The sequence below is a fragment of the Neofelis nebulosa genome, chromosome 8 (assembly GCF_028018385.1).
Source record: "Neofelis nebulosa isolate mNeoNeb1 chromosome 8, mNeoNeb1.pri, whole genome shotgun sequence".
Taxonomy (NCBI): domain Eukaryota; kingdom Metazoa; phylum Chordata; class Mammalia; order Carnivora; family Felidae; genus Neofelis; species Neofelis nebulosa.
The window spans coordinates 2,992,655-3,013,605 of record NC_080789.1 but is presented as its reverse complement, the minus strand read 5'-3'; the positions used below and the strand labels follow the sequence as shown (position 1 = coordinate 3,013,605).

Here is a 20,951-nt window from a genome sequence, read left to right as displayed (position 1 = left end):
TGCCTTGGAAAGGGTTTTTCCCAGAGGCATGCTAGGATCATCCATTCTATCTGTCGTTCCTTTTGCTTGACGATTAGCCTCCTGCATTTTGTCCTCTCTCCCTGTTCCATCCGCTCACCCGGCATGTAACCATCTGTCCAGCCATCCGTCCACGGGAGTTCGATGAGCTCGTCCACGAACTTGGGAGTTCGATGAGCTCCCCAGTCGAACAGGTGAGATGGCCATGACAGCCACCACGGCCACTAGAGTGCCGTCTGTCTCCTCGCGAGGTCTGTGGGCGACCCGGCGGGGTGCTGAGGCGGGGGAGGTCAGAAGAGGCTTTGGGAGGGCCGTGGTGCTTGAGCTGTGTCTCAAACGTGGGCAGGCACGGACCGCTCACCAGCCTGGGCGTGGGGGCTCGCGGGTCGTGGTCAGAACTCCGGTGCTTTTGTGGCAGGTTCTAAGTCTTAAAATGCACCGTGGTGGACGGAGTACTGAAGCTCCTCGTCTTCAGCTTCCTCGGGTCTCATCAGGCTTTCCTTATATATTGCTGATGAGACGGTTTGCAAACTGTTTATGAGCTGAGTGCTCGTTCAGCTCAGACTTTATTTCTTCTCTGCTCTCTGCCCCCTTTGAAACAGGGCCTTGCCCCTTGGCTTGGAGGGGGAGGGCGAGGAGAACCTTCCCTTCTTTCCTGACTCACTGCCACGGCTAGGTTACCGAACTGCAGTGGAGGGCAGCCCTGGCCCTCCTCCTCGCTGCCCTGCTGGGAAGGGGATGTGGGGGCTGGTGTACCATAGGCTCCGACGGGTTCGCTCCTGGCCAAGGCAAGTGCAGTGAGTGCACGTGGTGGACGGGTCCTACGGTGACTCCCGGGGAGCCTGCCTGCTCGTATCCACACCTCTGTGTGATCCCTGCTCCTGGGTTTGGGCGAATCACGTGTCTCGACAGAGTATGGGGTGGTGGGCTATCAGCCTGTGGTTACGTTACATCACGTAAGACTCCATTCGAGCAGACTCACTAGAGACTTCGCTTTTGCTCTTGAGGCCCGCGGCCAGTCGGAGAAGCTCACGTGGCAGGGACGTGTGGGTGGCCTCTGGCTGACGGCCAGCAAAGAGCCGGGCCCTGAGTCAGAGCCCTGCAAGGGAATGGATTCTGCCAGCACCCTGAAATAACTTGGAGGTGGGTGTTACTTTGGTTGGGCCTCCGGACGAGAGCGCGGCCTTGTGTAGCTTTGGAAAGCCCCGAGTGGCGGAGCCTGCCAGGTCCTCTCTGGACTCCAGAGCCACAGGGGCCGTGAGATGACAGATGTGTGCTGTTTTCAACGGGTGAGCGTGTGGGGGTTGGTTACGGAATCAGGAAGCTAACACAGTGAGCAAAGCAGCAGTGCCGTGGGCTCCCTTCCCCCACCTTCCCTGCAGCGCTGGGGTTGAGGGCCCGTCTCCCTCACTTCTGGGTGGCTCTGTGCCCCACTTCCCCTCTGTCGTCAGCCTGGAGCCCAGAGACCCTCCCGGAGGCTTTGTGCTGCCTCGACTGCGGGGGCCAGGCCCGGCACCCCCTGTCGGCCCATCACATCTCGGATGGAACCCGGGGCGGGTACTCTTCCTCAGTGTCCTCACCGTGTCCCCATCTAGAACCCCGTACGCGTGTTGGGTGGGACGCGGCCAGGCCCCTCCAGCTCCCGTCCGTCTGGTCTGCTGTCCACTCGCCTCCTCTGTGCCTGGGCCGCCACCGATGTGCACACGTGCACGACAGGGGTGGCCTTGCGGGGGGTTATCAGGCCCTCGGTGCTCTGGGTGCCCCGGGGACGCCACTCTGGCATCTGTGTCCTTTCCCAATAAATCAGGCTTGTTGTTGCTTTCTGATAGGAAAACAGGCCTTCGTGGAGAAGCCTGTGAGCACATCTGTGAGGTGAGAATGATTTAATGCCTCGTCGCTTCGATTCTGAGTAGCTCTGGAAGAACTTGTATTTTAGATAATGTTACTGTCAACAAAATATGCCTTAATACCTCTCTAAAGATGGAAAGATAGCATGTCGTGGTGTCACATAAACACTGGTTTCTACATCCTGCCGGGAGGCGTAATTTCACTCCCTGCTTGTGTGCACGCTGGGTCCCCGGGGTGGCTGGTGGCGTCTGTGGCCGGGGCCTGGGAGCGTCTACACTCTAGCCTGTCCTTGTGCTCACGCGGTGACCGTGTTAGTCTCTCCCGCTCCGGCATGGTCCGCGGCCGTGTGGGTCTGACCCGCCTTCACCCCTGCCCTCGCGTGGAGCGCGTAAGAAGATAGTAATCGCGTGGCACGACCTTGATGTCAACGCCAGCCTTGGAGAAGTTATTTTGGGAAAATGTGTTTGGCCTCTTTCTGGAGGTCTTTCTGGATCGCAGCCTCCGGGCATTTGATGCTGGCAGGAGTATTTTGTTTGTACCCCAAGCGCAACTGCGCTTCTGTCATTAGCAGACCCCACAGGTTCAGGGCTGGCTCAGTGCTGCCCCAGAGGCTCTGCTTCAGACACCAGCCTCACTTCCATGGTCCCTAGGCCGCCTGCACTTCTGAGCGAGTGGCCTTCACTTCAGTGGTTCCCGTGGCTCCCGTGGGTCCGACGGTCCACTAGGATGACTCACAGAGCTCAGGAGAGCACTATACTTGCAGCGGTGGTTTTACTGTGGAGGGTAAGGTCAAGAACCACGGAATGAGCTTGGGGAAGGTCCCCGTGCAGTCACGGAAGCTCGGCTGGGGCCGGGCGTCCAGAGCGTATTGGGTCTCCCCGTAGTGCTACCCACCGGATCATGGGCCCCGTGTAGACGCGGTCTCCAGCTCCCGTCTTCTCCCCATCGTCTGGCTGCCGAGGGTCCCACTCAGTCCCCATCCTGACGCTGCCGGGGGGTGCCCTCACCAGAACCCCTCTCGTTAGTGTAACAGGGACACCCGGCCCCGGGGGGAGTCCGAGGACTTAGAGCCTCCCTCCCGGGAAGGGGGCGGGGGCCAGTCCCGCCCCTTCTCATTACGGAACACGGAGGCTTCCCTGACCGGGCACGTGGTCCAGTCTGTGAGACGCGGCGCGCCTGTAGTGTGTGACGTTACAGAGGCGCCCTTGGGAGCCCAGCTTCGTTGGCTCTCGTTGGCCTTCCGCGTGCTCCCCGTTGCTCGTGGAGGATGAAGAAGGTGTAGGATGGTCACCCCGTGGGGTGGGACCCGCTGGGATCCCGGGTTCTTGGCACCGGAAGGGCCGGGGTTGCGTTTTCTCTCTTTACCCCATCAGCACGTGCCTAAGATGGTGTTAGATGGTCTAAATAAATCTCAATTCCTATCAGCCTCCATTCCAGTTTCTGAGGTAAAAAGCGGCCCTTATTGGCGTGCGGCAGCGTGCGCTCAGAAGGAGGATGGTTGCCCGACAAAGCACGCCGCGTGCGGTGATACTGGTCGGCTGCCTTGGGGTCAGGTGCCCTCCCCACGTCCCCCTTGTGCACCTGTGCCGCAGGGCTGGCTCGGGTGTGCCCTTCCTGGCATCCCGTCCCCCGCCTCTGGCCCCACACGGGGCGACGGCAGCTGCTGTGCCGGGACCTTCCCTGAGAGAGTGCCGTGAGGGAGCGGGCCGTCTGGAGGAGAACCTCGGGGCGCTGAGAGAGAGCCTTCAAGAACTTTCCAGAAGCTGACCTGGGATTCGAACCCAGGCTCTCCTGACTGTAAGCCTGAGATCTTAGCACTCTTCCTTAGTGTCTGGCTGAGGCTCACCTGCCGCCCAAGGGAGAGAACAGGCCAGCAGCCCAGGCTCCGGCCACAGCCTCCTCCCTGCCCCTGCCGTGGGGCTGCAGGACTGTCTGCCTGCAGGGACTTGCTAGGGAGTGTCCTGTGCTTGCAGGGTGGAATTGTAGGTCCCGGGTCCCACTCTGTTTCCTCACTTCCCCCGTCTGCCCACCCCACCCCCTTCCAGCTCATACCCTCTTCGGGGCACCTCTGTGGGTGTCTGTAGTGGGGACCCCTAGGCCTCTCCTTCATGGACGTGGCCCGTCCAGGCCCACCCCTGCTGCCCTCTGCCTCAGCCCCTTCCTCTCGGCTGAGCCCCCGGACCCCGGCACAGCAAGGCCTGGGTCCTGTGGCCTGTGGATGCGGTCGGGCCCTGCCTCTGTAGCATTAGCACAGACCAGTCCTGCAAACCGGGAGGGTGGTGAGCCAAGGGACTTCTTGGCTGCAAAGAGGCCCATGTTCACTGCCAGGTGGCTCTCGTTTTGTTCTCTCTCTCTCTCTCTCTCTTTTTTTTTATCTGTTTAACTGATGGAGAATTGAAATCTTCCCCCCAGATCAAAGCCTATTCATGCCTTGCCCGGCAGAAGCGTGATGTATTCATGTCTGTTCTCAGCTTTGCGGAGGGGTTTTGAACGGTTTTCTTTGTCAGGTATCTAAGTGTGAGCAATTATGCTCACTCTTTGGGCAAATAAATCTAAGTAGTGTCTGCCCTGCATAAACAGTATGTGTTTTTTATGCCAAGTCAATGGGATACGTGTTTTTTTTTTCCTCTTTAGCATAAATCCTGGAACACAATGCGTTTGCATAACTTATTTTTATTTTTAATCAAGAAGGCAAGATGTTTCAGTAGAATTTCCAGTCTGTAGATCTGCTGTTTCAAGTGCTGAGGAAACTGTCCCGCAAACACCGTGGTGGCCTCCCTGCATGTCGCTATGACAGGTACCTTCCTGGTGACATGACAGCAATCGCAGTGCCCTGGCCTGCCATGGAGGGTTTTATGAAGAAAACGTTTTCAACCTGAAAGATGACAATAATTACATCTGCCTGCTCATTCATTATATGTACACTCTTATTTCCAGTGAAATGGAAAATTTCAAATTCAGAATTATTGCTAACCAAATTACCTTTATCAGTGACAGAGCATCTGCTCACAATTACTTATAAAATAGGAAAAATGAAGCTTTTCAGCATATGCATTTGCAGCCCTGACGTACATAAATTGAAAGCAACGCGGAGAGTTCAGTTGTCCATTTTTTAGCACCATCCAGCCAGGAGGCGGCCCCCGCCAGGAGTCCCACGCGTGCGGGCGGGTTTGGGGGACCGTGGTGGGCCCACTTTGTCACCCTCCGTGACACGCTTCCCGAGAACCACCCCTGCGTGAGCAGCGTCTCGTTGGCGGGCCGGGTGCTCCTGCCGTGGGGCCTCATGTAGGCCATGCCTAGGGGTCACGACCCCCGAGAGCTCCAGGGGCTTTGCCTTTCCAGCTCCTGTTGGGAGCGCCGAGGCCTCCACCCGGCAGAGAGGAGGCCGGGCACTCCTGGGCACGCGGGGTCGGTTATTCTGACAACTGCAACGGACAACTGTCAGATTCAAGGTTGAATTTATTTTGTGTCTCTCCTCCAAGCTGCTGAGCTCTCAGAGGTGAGGACGCAGGTCTCGTCTGCCCTGCTTCCTCTTCCACACAGTCCGGGTATGTGGGCTGGGGGGATCCCCGGTACATTTTCCCTGAAAGAGCTGATGGATGACGAGCTTTTGTTCTGGAAGGACTTTGCATCTTTGTGGGGTTAGCCAGGTGGCGGCAGGTTTCTGGCTGTTCCCGTGGTCTATGCTTTCCCAGATGGGCCGGGTCGTGCTCTGTAGAGAGCAGTGGCTGTGCCCCCGGTGCTGGTACCCGGGGACACAGGGCGAGTCCCTGCACCCATCTGGCAGTGTGGGGCCGCTGCAGGACGTGGGGTGGGGCAGTCCTGAGTCCTGTCTCCGGCCCCCTGCTCCTTGCCCGCATCCGTGGGCACCACCCAGCCGGCCTCTGTGCACTTGCCCCCGGGTCAGGGTCCTGCGGGCCTGGCCCCTTCAGGAAGGGCACTGGTGAGCACTGTCTGGCTGCGATGGGCTCCTCTGGGCCAAGCCTGAGACCGGGCCCGCCGCTGTCTGCGTCTTGTGGGGAGGGGGAGGAGGACTTACCTGCAGGTGGGGCCCCAGGAGGAACTCACTGTGGAAGAGAAAGGGTTAATTGTTCCTGTTTACTTAGGTTACTTCAGTGATAGGTGTTCTGCAAATAGGAGTTTAGTTTTCCAAATCTGTTCGCTTGCCAGGTCACATTAAAAAGGTGTCCCCTGCCTTCTGGGCACGCTTTTAGAGCTGTTTCCCGAGTTTGTAAACTGGTGACCTTGTCCTTCGGCATGCTGGGTGTGCCACGGCAGAGCATGGGCCTGGCTGCGGAGGCCGGGGCTGTTCTGCCCTCGCTGTCGTGGGCGGCTTGCTTCCCCAGCTTCCGTCCTGTCCGCGTCTCCCACGGGTCTCCAGCTGTGGCCATCGCTGCCCCTCATCGCCAGGCCTCGCTCCGTGTGCACACGTGGGCCCAGACACGGTCCCCGTCCTACAGGAGGCCAGGGTCCAGGGCAAGACCCGCTGGTGGTACCCCGGGGAGAGCGTGGTGACGACCCCTCATCGGTGCCCGGGGCTGGATGGCCCCTCCGTGGACAAACCACTGTGTTACTGGGCAGGAGCAGAGGACGCGAGGCAGTGTCTGAGCGTGTGGTGACCCGTCAAAACATAACGTGAATCCGCGTTACCGAACTCGGAGTCGGCATACCTTCCCGACTTTTAACCCGTGACCACTGCACTGCTGTGTTTGCTGGGGTTTGGGCTGAGCCGTGCCCGCAAGGGTGGCTTGACGGGGGCAGGTGGGCTGGCCGCCATGCGTCGGGGGGCCCCAGGCTGCCGACCGGCTGCGTCACGGGGCTCTGTCCCGTGCAGGTGGATGAGGCGCTGGCCATGTCCCTGTAGAGTGGCAGGCTGCAGTGGCCAGCGGGACCAGGAGCCACCAGGCGCCTGGCCCCGGAGCGTCTCTGGGCCGGCCTCCCTCCTTCTGGGCCATTTCCAGGCAGCGGTTGTGTCTGCCCAGCCTGCTCTCCACACTGCCAGCTGCACACGCGGGGAGGTGACGCCACTCTGTGTGGACAAGGCATCTTCGGTAAGATCCCAAGTTTTCTAAACTGCTGGGTTTTCAAGTAGTTATCATATTTGACTTTCACGGTGACCAGAGCGCCCGTGTCAGTGCCCCGGGCCGCGGCGGAGACTGGCCGTCAGCTGGCGCCCTGGGGTAACAGGCAAAGGTCAGGCCTGGATGGAGGGGCTGCTGGGGGCCCTTAGAACTCTCCAGAAGCTTAGTTCTGTAGCTGCTGAGAACTGTAGGTTAGAAGTCATTCTTCAGTTCTTTGAAAAGAGTAGCGTCCTGTCATGTCTCGAAAACGCTCCTTGGCACCGTGGCTTGAGGAGCAGAGGCATAGAAGGAAGACTGCAGATTGGGGCTTCGTCCATCGTGGTCGGTCACGTTTTCTCCCCACACTCACGGTTCCTTCACTCACTCGATCATCTGACAGACACAGAGGGCTCTTGGGGACAGCACCTGCCCCGGAGTGGGCATGTCCCCTGAGCAGTGAAGCCCCAGACGGCACGAGAAATGTTCTCCTCGGGGTGTTTGTAGCACCAGGAAGGGGGGGGGGGCGGGTCTCAGAGAACTCTCCAGGTGCTGGGCACGTGAATAGCGCTGCACTGGGCAGGGACGGGGTGGGTGGCAGGAGGAGGGCGGTGGCATGAGCGACACGAGGTGGCCGGGTGTCGTCAGGCGGCGTCCTGGCATAAAGTGCTCCTGAGCTGACAGCCCGGGAGACGGTTACCCCTTCCCGTCGGCGGGCTCTTCTCAGTGACAAGCTGTGACTCCGTTCTGCCGGGGAGGCCCCGCCATGGACCGTTTGCTGGCCGCGTCACCTCCCCCGGAGCAAGTGGACACTTCCCTCTGGGAGTGAAATGAAGTTTGTGTAAAACCAGCCGTATCTAATAAGACCCAAGTCGATTAGAAGAACACAGTTAGGTAGACCACAGTGTGGCACCTGTGCGTCGCACCTGCCCTGCCCCGTGGGGGGACTTCCGCAACCTGGACCCCGTGCGAGAGGCTGAAGCCCTGTCCCTCTGAGCCTCGGGGCCCCTGGGAGGGGTTCTTCTGGAGAGCTGACGAGGACAGCTTCCCAGATCCCACCTGGGAGGTTCTGGTGGAGAAAGTTGGGAAGGGTATGAGCACCTGTGTTCTAACAGCCACGGAGGTGAGGGTGACGTCCAGCTGTGCGGGGGCCGCGGAGGTCACCCCTGCTGCACTTAGGGGTCAGGCCAACCTGCCTCTGAGCTCCTCAACTGCCTCCCCTCCTGGGCTCACCAAGTGCCCAGGACGGGGGGACGGGCCTTGTCTGTGGGTCAGGGGGCTCCGAAAATGGAGCTCCCGGGGGCCTAGTGCAAAGAAGACAGTTCACTGAAAGCTTAGATTTTATGCTAAAACTAATGATGATGATTGACTTTATTTCATAATGCTTATTTATTTGTTTTACTGGGGAGAATATCCTTGGAAATTTCTCAGGGTGATCTGTTCTTACTCCCCTGACCCGGCCCCTACTGCCTGGCTCCCTGGCCCACGTTCCGTTCCAACTCCGCATCCACAGAAGTGTCCTTCTCAGGCTTCCGAGAGGGAGGATGGGTGGGGCCGGTCGTGGGGGGATGCGGACTTCCCATGAGCTTGCCTGGGCTCGTGCCGGGACCTCTCCAGAGACCAAACCCCAAACCAGCCCCTTCCCTGCCACGTGAACTGCCCTCCAGGGGGAGGAGCCCCGTCTGCAGGAGCCGAATACTGCGGGGAGTGGGTGCCAGCCGCCGGAGCCCCACCCCCCGGGCCTGCCCTCTCTGCCCGCTTCCTGGCCTTGGCACCCTGGGCCCGGGCCTGCCCTGTGCGGTGCGCAGAGCCCTCGGTCCCTACATCTGTCCCTGAAGAGGCAGCACGTGGCGGGCTGGGGGCCCGTGCGGTCTTCCCACCGCCTGGTTCCCTCGGCCTCCTCCCTGGCACCTTGCTCCCAGCGGGCTGCAAGGGCTCGGGGGTGAGCCTGTGCGGTTCTTACCAGCCCCGTGCAATTAGTCACTGTCCGGTTGTGACCGCTCTCACAGCGTGCCGCCGGGTCTGCTCCACCGCGTGCCCCAGCGCTTCCCCCACATCAGGCCGCAGGCGTCCCTCCTGCCTGCCGCATCCGACGCCCAGGCGAGTTTGTTGCGCTCAGCCGGGACGGTGCTGGTTTGGGGTGGGGTGTCCCAGTGGTGCCGGGGCGGGAACCCGGGCTGCCCGGAGCTTCTCTGCGGCCAGCCTTCCTCTCCTGTAAGCGGGCGCACCTCCCCACCAGGCACTCACACTTCAGCTGGAGTCGCCGCCTGTGCGATGCAGAGGCTCTCAGGACAGGGTCCTCTCACCCTCCTGTCCCCTCCTTTTTTTTAATTTTCTTTAAGTCGATTTATTTTGAGAGAGAAAGCAATCATGAGCGGGGAGGGGCAGAGAGAATCCCAAGCAGGCTCTGCACTGTCAGTGTGGAGCCCGATGTGGGGCTTGAACTCACAAACCGTGAGCTCGTGACCTGAGCTGAAATCAAGAGTCAGACGCTTACCTGACTGAGCTCCCCAGGCACCCCCTCCCCTGTCCCCTCCTTTTTGCCTGGTGGTTAGGAAAGCCTTTTCTCTGCAGTATTGCAGGTTACCAGGAACACGAGTAAAGACAAACCAGTAAGCAACAAAACACGAACACTTGTTTATTTGCCAGTTCTGGAACTTTCTTTGGGAGGACTGGAAACCTTGTCAGCTTTTTACAGGGTCACTTCTCGAGGCTGGTCACAGGGGGAGGTAAGCTCCAGAGAGAAAGGACTTGCATGTAACTCAGGAGCTCAAAAGGTGCGTGCAGAGAGAGCACCTTAAGCGGTACTCGGTGGGCCCTGATCGAGCACAGTCAGCGTGGGAGGGTCTCCTTTTCGGGGCAGAATGTTGGGAAGCAGCAAGGTCACTGTGACCCCAGGGCCTTTGCTTCTCGCAGTGACACCACCAGAATTCAGGGACCAGGGAGCTTCACGGAGCTCTGGAGCCTGTCCCGCAGGCTGCTGACCACTCGGCAGAGATGTCCGCTGACCACTGGGCAGCACAGGGGACCGAGGCTGCAGAGCAGGACGGGAGGAGCCATTCGTGGCCGGTGGGAGCTCGTGCGTCAGGGAAGGGATGGTTGGTAAAACCTCGTCCTTCTGAGAGGCCAGCTGCCTGGAGTCCAGCCCCAACCCTGGAATCCAGACGCACCGGCCTAGAGCCAGGCCCGTGTCCTGCTGGCCCCCTCTCTGGCCGGGTCCCGGGGCAGGTGGGGCATTTGCCTGGGACGAGCTCGAGGTGGTTTTGGGAGCCGGCGGGCTCGCCGTCTCTCTGTCTGAGTCCCTCCTGGGACCGTAGCCCGGGTGTGGTGGACTCGCCCCGGCTGGAGGAAGCGCTCACCTCGCGCCCCGGAGCCTCTGCTGACCTCTCAGGGCAGTTTCTCCTCCACTAGGGGGGGCGTGGTCCTGCCCCTCTTACTGGGGGTGGGGCACCTGCTGCATGGCTCCCAGGGGGCCCAGCAGCAGGGGACCCGGGAGCAGGGGACACGGGAGTGGTCCTCGCCGCCGTCCCCGTGCCACGGCGGCTGCCGCCGCTCACTTTCCCGGAGCAAGAGTCCATCTAAGTGGCTTCCTGGCTCCCTGGGGACGAGGCCCGGGTGTCTGGCGGTTGGAGGGGGGGCTCTGAGGTGGACCCCAGGGGGCTCTCGCTGACGGCCTCGGGGCCTGTGTTTGTCTCGTGCAGAGCAAGTGCACCGGCACCTGGAGCAGCACGAGGTGCGTTACCTGCAGTTCGCCTTCCGCTGGATGAACAACCTGCTGATGAGGGAGGTGCCCCTCCACTGCACCATCCGCCTGTGGGACACCTACCAGGTGAGCTGTCCTGTGCGCGCCCGCCCGCCCCCCCCACTGCGCTCCGCCGGGGCCCGTGAGCTGCGCCTGCTCTTGCCCCTCGGCATCTGCTTGGTGAAAGGCGGTCTTTTGAAAGTCCGTCCCTGGGGTCTTGTCGTCTGAATCGACGCAAAACCGGGAGGAGCTTCCCGTAGTCCTGTTTGTAGCTGAACTTCATTCCGACCGCGCGGTGACTGCATCCCCGGGGCTCGCGAGCGGTTACCTTGGGTCCAGATCCCGGGGTTCCGGCGGGCTCTGTGCCTGAGCCGCAGCAGCGGGGAATGATCACACTCAGGACTCACGCGTGGTCTCCGTTTTGAGTTTACTCATAATAAAGATTTTTTTAAAAAATCACTGACAGATTCAGCGCAATATGAAATTTTCTCCTCTCCACCGATTTTGATGGAACTCGTTTCTTCAGGAGATTGAGTTTTCTGGAACAAACCACCTTTGTTCCCTCGAGTATCCCCTTGCTTATTCTAGCACCTTTTCATCTTGTTGGAGATGTTTGCCGAAGCCGAGGCCGCGCCGCGGGGCTCACACGCCCGCTGTTCGTCATCACTGCAGATGGCAGGAGCCTTACGTGACCGGGAGCGGGGTCCGCGGAGGCCGGTTTCTTCACCGAGAGGCAGGGTGTTTGCCGCCGTGGGCGACAGCCCTCCGCGGGCCCCGGACCGGTGGGGGGGTGGGGTACCTTCGGAGACCGGGAAGGGAGCTCCCCACGGTGGCTGCTTTGCGGGCAGGGTCAGTCCCGGCCGGTGGGCTGGGCTCCGCCGAGGGAGCCTCGTTTGTGGACATCCGTGACCGTGTGGGCAGGAGGCAGGAGGCCTTAGAGCTTGCCCTGCCCTCCACTCCCCTTCCCTCCATCGAAGGGGCCTTGGTGTGGACCGTGCGTTCTTCCTGTGGGGTCGGAGCCCCCGTGCCTGCCGCCGTCCTACTCTGAGCCCGCGGTCACGGGAGTCCTCAGAGTTCTGTTCCTGACGGTGGTCCTTGTGCCCCACGCGGGGCCCGCGACCGTCTTGTGGTTCTGAAGCCCAGCATTTGGACTTGGCCGTCCTTTCTCGCCGCTCGCATATTCTGGTGATGCTCGCTACGGAATTTAGGACCACTCAGCCGCTTGTGTTCAGACGCCCCACTTCGGTTTTACTTTTCTGGGGACCCGGCAATTACAGAGTTTCTGGCCACCGACATTTGCTGGGACATAAAGCCTTCCTTGGGCTGTTTGGTTAAAGTGGCCATCAGTCTGGTGCTATTAACTGGGCCTCAGCAGCATCACAGGAAACAAACTTAATATCCCGTGACTTGGGAACGCTCTCCATTTGTGATGGGTTAGGCTGTTGAAGACCCTGCCTCTTCATTAAACACCAGGTTCCTTGTAATACTGTCCCCATTACAGATAAATTAGGTATGAAGTCAATTGTGTTTTGAGGAGCCAGGAAATGGATCTGCGCGTCCGTGGTCCTGCGCCACCTCGCTAAAACTCCTAATAGGTATTAAAACTTTAAGCACAGTTGTGGCATCTTTATTGAGTTAATTTTCCTGAAATTAAATTTTGTCATGAATTGACTCATTTGTACCGTGGACTCATTCTTGAACTGACAGTACCCTGGTCATAAACCTTTTCATATCTTAAAAATTGGGGATATTTCTATTTTACAGGCCCAAGTAACCATGAAATTGTATTGCATCTTTTGGCAATGAAAATACATAGTAATCACGGGATGGCGTTCGGGCGATCACTCTCCCCTAAACTGGGGTGTTTACTAGCCGGGCCATTAGAGTAGCTCTTTAACCCTCACGAGGGAGCGTGAAGGCCTCCGGTGTCGTGTGTCAGTGGAGGGTCTGGAGATACCTGCTCTGTCCAGGCTCCCAGCTAGGAAGTGGCGTGAATGTGAATGAGGTCAGCATAGGCGTGAAAACAGGCATTTAAACAGCACAGACGATCCAGAGCCGGCCGTGCCAAAGGGAGGTGGCCCCCGGGCCCCCGCCCCCCGGGCACGTCGCACGTTGTTGGAAACGGTGCTGGTGCTGGTGGCTGTGGCCGGAGGGGGCAGCGGCCCCCCGGAGAGCCCCGGCCGTGGGAGCGGGTTGCTGGACCTCTGGTACTCGGCCGCCAGCTTTGCCTCTGGCTCCCCAGCCCCGGACTGTGGAAGGGAGGCGTCCCGCCCTTCCCGCGGTGCTTGGATGCTGACGACTCGGATGACAGAGGCCTTCGCCCTCGGTCTGTAGCCGCGGAGGGGAGGTGGTCAGTCCCTAACCCGTTGGGGCCAACGATCTGCCAGGCTGCCCCCTTGTTTTGTTCGGTCTTCTCTCTGATTCCCTTCTCTTCCCCAAGCCAACCCCTTGGTCTGCGCCTGCCAGGAGGCACGTCGGCTTTGCTCTCTGGGACGAGGGCAGACTCAGAGCTGGCGGGGGTGGGGGTCGTGGGGGGGGGTCCCCATTCTGGCAGCTCCCGCACCGTTCTGCTGCGACTTGACAGTGACGTCGGGAGCTCGGCGTCCTCCCGCGGACCGCAGGGCTGGGGCGGGGCGGGTGTGCCAGAGAGGGAGGACGAGCTCGCACCCCACCGGGTGGGGCCGAAGCTGGAGCAGGCTCCCCAACAAAGTACGAAACTCGAAACCTAAAATCAAGCCTGAGTCCCTGATGACGTAAGACGGACTCGTGAGTAAATGAGCCAAGAGACAAGTCTCCGACGCAGAGGATTCCAAACACGTCCGCAGATATCGGGCCCTGGAGTTGCTGGGGCCGAACCCCCTCCCTCCGCGTGGGCCGCGCACACGGGCTCCCCCCCGGAGGGCAGGGTGGACGGGGGTGGGGGTGGGGGAGCCTCAGCCAGGTGACCGAGGCGGACACCTCGGGGATCAGTCAGGCCGATGCCAGGCGCCCTGATGGGGCGGGACGAGGAGGGCCCTTCACCTGTGGGCTTCCTCCCGAGCCCGGGACCCCAGTCCAACCCCGAGCAAAACGTCAGACGGATCCTGAGTCACGTTCTGCAGGGTTCCCGACCGGTATGCCTCGAACCGGTCAACATCATGGAAACCAAGGGAAGTTGGGAAAATGGCGTCAGCCCGGAGAAGCCCGAAAAGGCAAGATCACTGCACACAACGTGTCCCGGATGGGATGGGATCCTCGGACAGCAAAAGGCACGAAGTAATGAAGGAAACTAACTGAGTGGAGCGTACACTCGACTTAACCATCGCGGACCCGCACGGGCTCTCCGACGCCAACAGCTGTACCAGACGGTTGTGAGCTGCTGGGTGCAGGTTCCCTGTCCCGTCCTTGCCGTTCTGTGCCATCCCTGGGCACCTCCTGGCTTCCCGCAGCTCCAGAGGTCCTGCCTGGCCTCCTCGTGTGACCTGATACCTCCCTCGGGGACACCCTCCAGAGGGGGCTGTCGCCGCCACAACCGGCCACTGCCGACAGGCCACGGCACGCGTCTGTTCTCTCCGTGGTGGACGACCCAAGTCGGAGAGCAGGGTGTCTGCACAGGTGGCTCCCGTGCGAGCTGCCGTCCTGGCTCACGGGTGGCGGCCTGCGCACCCCGTCCTCACGCGGGGAGAGCGCTCTCTGGCCCGTCTTACTCTTGGTAGGGGTGCCAGATTAGCAGATCAGGACCCCCTGTGGCCTCCTTAACCGTACTCACTGTGCAGAGGCCCTGTGTCTAAGCCCTGTCCCGCCGCGGGTTGGGAGCCTGCAACCTGTGAATTTGGGGGAACACAGTTCAGTCCGTAAGGTGCCCCTTGGGGGGTTATCTGGAGCACCCCGGGCGGACGCCTGTCATGTGACCAGGATTACCGCCGTCCCCCTGCCGGACTGTCCCTGTGGGGCTGCAGCCTTGGGGCTGGGCCCCCACCGCTCACCCCACCATGGGCCCGGGCCCTCCCTGCGTTAAACCTCCGGGGTGGATGGGTTGGTTCTTGGCAAGAAAGCCGCTCAGCTGTGCTTCCCTAGAGCTCTCAACTCGGGGGACCCTCCCTGATAGAGGGGCCTCGAACGATGCTTCCCTGGTGCCCTGGACGTTCCAGCTGCGCCGCCGCCCCTGGCTTGTTCCCGTCCCCCCTCGGGGCTGCTCCAGGCAGGATGTGTGCAGCACCCCGGCTCTGGGCCCCCCTTGCTCACCGTCTTTGGATTTCACGCACGTTCTCTGGAATTGCTCACCTGTGGCAAAACGGCACAAATGTGGCTTCTGTCTGTGACCCTGGCAGGCCGAGGACTGTGCTTGTGGCTCTGGGCCCATGGGGCGGTGCCTTCTGAGGCCCAGGCTCCCCTCAGGCCTCTCCCTGCAGTGGCAGGGTCCCGGGAGGGCACCGAGCTCGTCTGCACTCCCTCTCCACGTCCCCGGGGTCACACTTTGTGTTGGGAGACTTGTGGGAGCTCCTCCTCTGGCAGGTCCGGGGACAGGAGCTGGCATTGTGCCCTAGCCTGGCTGCCCCTCTTCCCGAGATCCCGGGAGGGGATGTGCCCTGTGGGCTGTCGGCCAGAGTCCCTGAGCCCCAAGACACAGTCTGGGGTGAGCTGCTCCCAGGCATCTGCCGGGCTCATGCACCTCCCTGTGAGCACGGTGTCCACCACAGGGGACCTTGCCGGGGACGGGACGGGCCCAGAGCAGTTGGCAAAGGCTGGTTTCCCCAAGGGCGGAGACCAGAGTGGAGTTTCCAGCGTGGCATTCTTGTGTACTAAATGACTTTCTGATGTGCTTTAGCTTTCCGGGGTCTCGTGGCTCCGTACGAATTTTAGGATTGTTTTCGGTTTCTGTGAAAATATCATGGGAATTTTGATGGGGAGTGCAGCGAATCTGTGGATGGCTTTGGGTTGTGTGGGCCTTTTCAGGGTATTAACTGCCAGTGCGGGAGCGTGGGGCACTTCCCATTTGTGTCATCCTCGGTTTCTTCAACCAGCGTTTTACAGTTTTCAGTCTTTCGCTCCTAAGTATTTTATTCTTTGTGCTGCCCTTGTGCATGGGACCGTTTTCTTAATTTCTCGTTCTGATAGTTCATTGTTAGGGTAGAGAAACGCATCTGATTTTCATAGGTTGACACTTAACTTGCAACTTGACTCAATTCGTTTATCCAAAGGAAATGAGACCAGTGTCTCCAAGGGATCTGTGCACCCCCACATTCACTGCAGCATCATTCTCAGTAATTGTTCTCAATAACCCGATGTGGGTGATCACGTGCATACAGGTGCGGGAGCCTGGCCCCAGTGGCGAGGAGTGGGGAGGGAGGCGCAGGGAGAGGGGTGCAGGGAGGGGAAACCCTGGTGTGCACAGAGCCAGTGGGAGGGATTCCGGAGCAATGCGTCCAGTAGAAGGTTCTGGGATGATGGAAGTACCCGGTGGGGTCACCTCTAGACATAGTGGCTTATTCAACTCTTGGAAAATGTGACCGAGGAACGGAATTTTTAGTTTTAATTTCTCTAAGTTTAAATCGAATAGGCCCACACAGTGAGTGGCTGCCTTATGTGGGGTGCAGCTCTGGGAAGGGGGGTCAGGGTCAGTAGGGCATCATGGGGAGCGGGCAGCTCCACCTGGAAGGCCCGTGGGCACTGGGTCAGTGGAATGCTGCCCGTCGATGGCTGTAGACAGGTGCACTTGGGGTGGGGTGGGCTGACCTCAGCTTGTGTTGAGGTGACCTTCCCATCTTCCGAGTGGTGTGGCTGTGCGGGTGTGGGAAGGGGGCGGGAGGCAGTGGGCAAGGCTCAGTGGGTGGTGGGGACTCCCCCTGCCACAGGCTGGGGTCCTTTCCTCCCTGACGTCCCGCAAGGCCGATTCAGGAGTGAGTGTGCCGCCTGGGTGTGTCCTAGAAGGAGGAACCCCACAGCTGGGGTCAAAGGGCTGGGTCCCTGGGGGACATCGGGGCTCTGGCTGGTCCTCGGGGAGTGACACTGGGGAGTGACCACTGCAGAGCCGGCCCTCGGGCCGAGGGTGTGTTCCGGCCAATGCCGCTTTCCACCCGCCGGCCCCAGCACCGCCCAGTCTCGTGGGCAAGTGTGCGTGGCTCGGGGAATGGCTCCTCTCCTCCACTGAGGCCGGAGCCGGCTTTGGTAGATGGGACTGGTGCCGAGGGACCCATCGGAGGCCTTACGCTTCCCACAACCTACTGATTTTGTTCAAGACAAGGAAAAACCGCCTGTCAGGTGAGTGTTGCAAGATGACTTCGTTTACCTTAAGGCATTTACTAAACTCCTTCCTCGTGGTACCCGAGGCCACCTGAATTCTAAGTAGGAGAGCCTCCACTGCCCACACGCCCAAGGGCGTCTTCAGTCACGCTCTTCACAGGGCTGGCGGTAAATCATGCGCGAGGAACCGCGGGGTCTCTCCAGGCTTCAGATCCGGTCACTTGCGTGCTGTCAGCCTTAGGTCGCGACCTCCTGAGGCAGGGCCACCACACACAGCCGCTCAGAGCAGGCCGTGCCGGTGCTCGAGGCCCAGGCCCCCAGGCGCCCAGGGCACCCGTGTTCAGGGAAGCGGCACGACCGGGTCCTAGGGTGTTTTTAATGCCAATAAAGCACCCAGTGGCCCACCTGCGGCCAAATGGATCTGGGTCCTTCCGGGAAAAGATCTGTGTGGACGTGTCACGTGGGCCCTCGGCTCTGGCAGAACGGCCTCTCTCCCGAGCGCAGCTCTACCCTTGTAGCCTTGGGCAGGTTGCTTCCCGAAGCGCGTGTTGCGAGATCGCCGTGGGGATCCGACGAAATGTTTCCAGCCGGGGGTCGGTAGGGCGTCAGTCTGTGTTTGGGCCTTGGGGTCTCAGAATTAGGGGACCAAGGCCCCACCTCCCTTCACCGTGAGCCGCGGTTGGGTACCTGCCTCCTGCAGACACGCTCGTGCCCCAGTGCCCAGCATGGCACCACGGCGAGAGCGGGGCCCAGGTCGGCGTCACTCAGGCAGGGCGTGGCCGGAGCCGTGCCCAGGAGCCAGGACCGCTGCCGTGAGCCCATGTCTCCGTGGCCCTGGCCAGGCCCTCTGCAGCCTACTGAGCCACGGGGCGGGCGGGGTTTACAAAGGGACGTTGGCCCCAAACCCTGTGGTAGGGGAGTGGTGTGTGAGCCCCTGGGTTCTGTGGGCCGGCCGTGCCGGCTCGGGCAGCGGGGGAGGGTTGGGGCCCCCACCTGCCCACTGCTGCGAGGGGCCACCCCAGGGCCCTGACGCTCCTGGATACGCGTCCTGAGGTGGCTCTGATCAGGACACTGCCAGGTTTGCTCCTGGGACATCCTCAGGGCAGTCGGCCCTTTTGCGTCATTTGAGGTGAAATCTTTCCAGCGTTTTGGTTTTCTGCCGCGTGGCCTGTGCAGTCCTCGCGGACCCTGGAGAAGGCGCATCGGAGACGGTGAGGGGCAGGGCCTCCCTGAGCTCCAGAGGACGTGCCCGCATCTCTGGGCAGGAGCTCGACCTTGCACCTGGTGGGTGCCCCCTGCCTCATCCAGTTAGCTGATGTTTGCTGAGCACCTGCCCTGGGCCTGGCCCTGTTCTCAGCCCTGGGGACACAGCGATGGAAAAGACGGGCCCTGACCTCAGGGAGCCCGCGTCCCAGCGAGAGAGCCTGGCCTCCGGTTGTGAGACAGTCGCTAACGCACGCCTCTGCTGAAGGTGCACCAGGACGCGTGGTCCCTGGGATCGTGCAAGCCAGGATGCAGCGAGGGCATCGTGGGCCCTGAATGGGATCCGCTCCCGTGGCGAAGGCTTCTGGCAGGATGTCTCGGGGAAGGAGGAGTCCTGAGAGCCCAGGCCTGGACGGAATGAACGAGAAGCGTGTGGAGCAGGACGGCCGGCGGGAACAAGGGCGCGTGGGCAGCGGGTGTGCAGGACGTGGGGTGTGGAGGAAGGGCCTGCTGGATGCTGCCGTGCCACAGGCAGGGGACAGCTGTGGCTTGGTCATGAAGGGTCACTGTAGAACCGACGGGAAGATACCGGATTTGCAAACCAGGCACTGTGTGTGATTGGCCCTCACGCCAAGGATGCGTATCTGCTGACGACCTACATCTGTCCATCTGTCCAACCACCAGTCACTCCTTCCACTCGTCCACCTTCTCCAACGTGAGCCCTTGTTTGCGTGGGGTCTGACGTGGACCCCAGATCCATTGAGATGTCTGAGCGGCATCTCTGCCCCTAGGGGTCCATTGCCTGGTGGGGGACACGTGCTCTGCCAGAGGTGATGAGGTTGGGGACTTGGGGACACCTCACTCTGCCCAGGGGTATAGAGCAGGCTTCCCAGAGGACATTTCAGCAGGACTTTGAGCTGAGGACAGGGCTGGGCCCAGAGCCGGATGCCAGGAAGTGCTTGCCGATGGCAGGAGCGGATTTGGAGGCCGAAGACGTGGCTGGGCCCAGCCTGCTCTTCGGGAGGTGTGCTGGGCGTGGCTGCATCATGGTGTTTGGGTGTCGGGGCGGAGCAGAGGCCGCTGCTCTCAGCTGGGGCCACGGGCAGTGGGTGGCCAGGGTGGGGGGGGGGGCGGGTCCGGGTCCGTGGTCTCATCCACAGGCTGCTGGGCGCTCGAAGCTCTTTTCCCAGAGGGTGACTTAGCTTCCACAGCCTGGGTTCCGGCCGGTGAAAGAGCTTGGTGCCGGTTGCTGTGGCCAGTCTTCCAGCCCTGCCGTCATGGGCACCTACTATTGTGGCTGTGCCTGCAGCCCCACCTGTCATGCTTGCCTGTTGAGTAACCTCTGGTCCCACCAGCCCCACCTGTGGGGAGTCCCCTTGCTGTACTGCGGGCCGTCCCTTCAGGGCAGGGGTGTAGATAACCAATTTGTTGGTGCTGGGGTCTGGTGCCCTCCCACCGGGCCGAACTCTGGGTGGATGAAGCCCAGAGACCCAGAGGGAAGAGTGGGTGGGGCGGTCCAACCGAGCGATTTCCGGGGGGGGGGGGGGGGGGGGCGGGGCAGGTGGAGGCTGGGAGGCTGGGTGAGGCTGGGGCGGGCATCCCGGGGGCTGGGTCTTCAGGCTGTGGCTGCCTCAGTGATCGGTGCCCGGTTTCAGTCATGCACAGGGTTGCCCCTACACCTTTTGTCCTTTGTTCCACGGCCTGGTCTTTCTCCCAGGGGTCCTTCTGGACGTCTTCTCCCAGCCCCTTTACGAGGCTGCCTGAGCCCCTGTCCTCCAGGGCGACTGCAGCAGTGTCACTGGCCACACCCGGGGGGCGGGGGGGGGGGAGGGGGAGGCACACACTCTGAGTGCAGCCCCCGCGGGAGCGCTGCACTGTGGGCCGGGCGACGGCCCTTGTTGGCTCTCCTGAACCTTCCAGGGTGCCTCAGCGCCGATTCACAGTGAGCCAGGTGGCATTGAAGCTGATGGATTGGGTTAATCTAATAAAACTGGAGAAGCAGGTCTCCTTACAACATACTTTTTCATAAGCCCATTAAGATTTGAGGTCGTAAGCTTTTCATGTCTGCCCTCCTCCGGGAGCAGGCATAGATCACTGTCAGCTGGGTGAGGATTTAGAAATGAGAATATTCAGCAAGACTGTGCTCACCGCTGATAACTTTGCGGGGAGGAGCCGGGAGAGGGTGTCTCTGCTCCTTCGGTGGCAATAAAGTCAGCGTCCTGGGGATTTGGAAGTGGTGTTTAAAGAAGTATCTAGAATGTCTTTAGCGACTCAAAGACTTTCATTCTTCATATTTCAATCAGGTTGGGCTTTATCGGCTTATTCCAGCTTGGGGGCTGAGTAGACGATGTCTTCCTTCTTCAGTACTTTGCTCTGGCACAGTTGGCCACGTACGTGGGGCCCGAGTCTGCTCCACCTGCTTCCCGGGAGCAAGTGGCTTTCTGGGCGGTGGCTCGGGACACCCAGCAGCTTCCACACTGTCACTGACCTGGGCAGAGAAGTTTGCTCTGTATTTTAGCCTCTGAGGGCTAACTTTCATAACAGATAAAATCTTCACTTGTGGGAGGTTACGTAAAGAGTGACTGTCGTGCATCTGCCCGGCGGCAGGCAGGGCAAGTCCTTGTTGACGGCCACGCGTTCACCTCTGGAAAGTGCTGTCGCAAAGTGGCAGTCACGTCTGCAACTGGGGTGAGGGACAGTTCCTGGGGGGAACTGGCTCAGTGGGGCCGAGTGTGTGGTGTGGGCTGGGAGAGCCCGGGCCTGCCAAGTTTGAGGAAGAACCGGGGGCTTTGCATGACGTAGTGGGAGTCAGCAGTGTGGTGTTGCCTCCCCACCTGTCCCCCCAGGTGTCACCAGATTCT

At 60.6% G+C, this 20,951-nt stretch overlaps 1 protein-coding gene across 5 annotated transcripts in view; it reads left to right on the top strand.

The window, feature by feature from the left end:
- The window catches only part of TBC1D22A (TBC1 domain family member 22A), a 326,013-nt gene that overhangs the window by 223,191 nt on the left and 81,871 nt on the right, over window positions 1-20,951 (top strand). For all 5 annotated transcript variants that reach the window (XM_058740974.1, XM_058740978.1, XM_058740973.1 and 2 more), the window contains one exon: window positions 10,625-10,752. In XM_058740974.1, coding sequence (XP_058596957.1) covers window positions 10,625-10,752 — 128 coding nt within the window. The remainder of the gene's footprint in view (window positions 1-10,624; window positions 10,753-20,951) is intronic.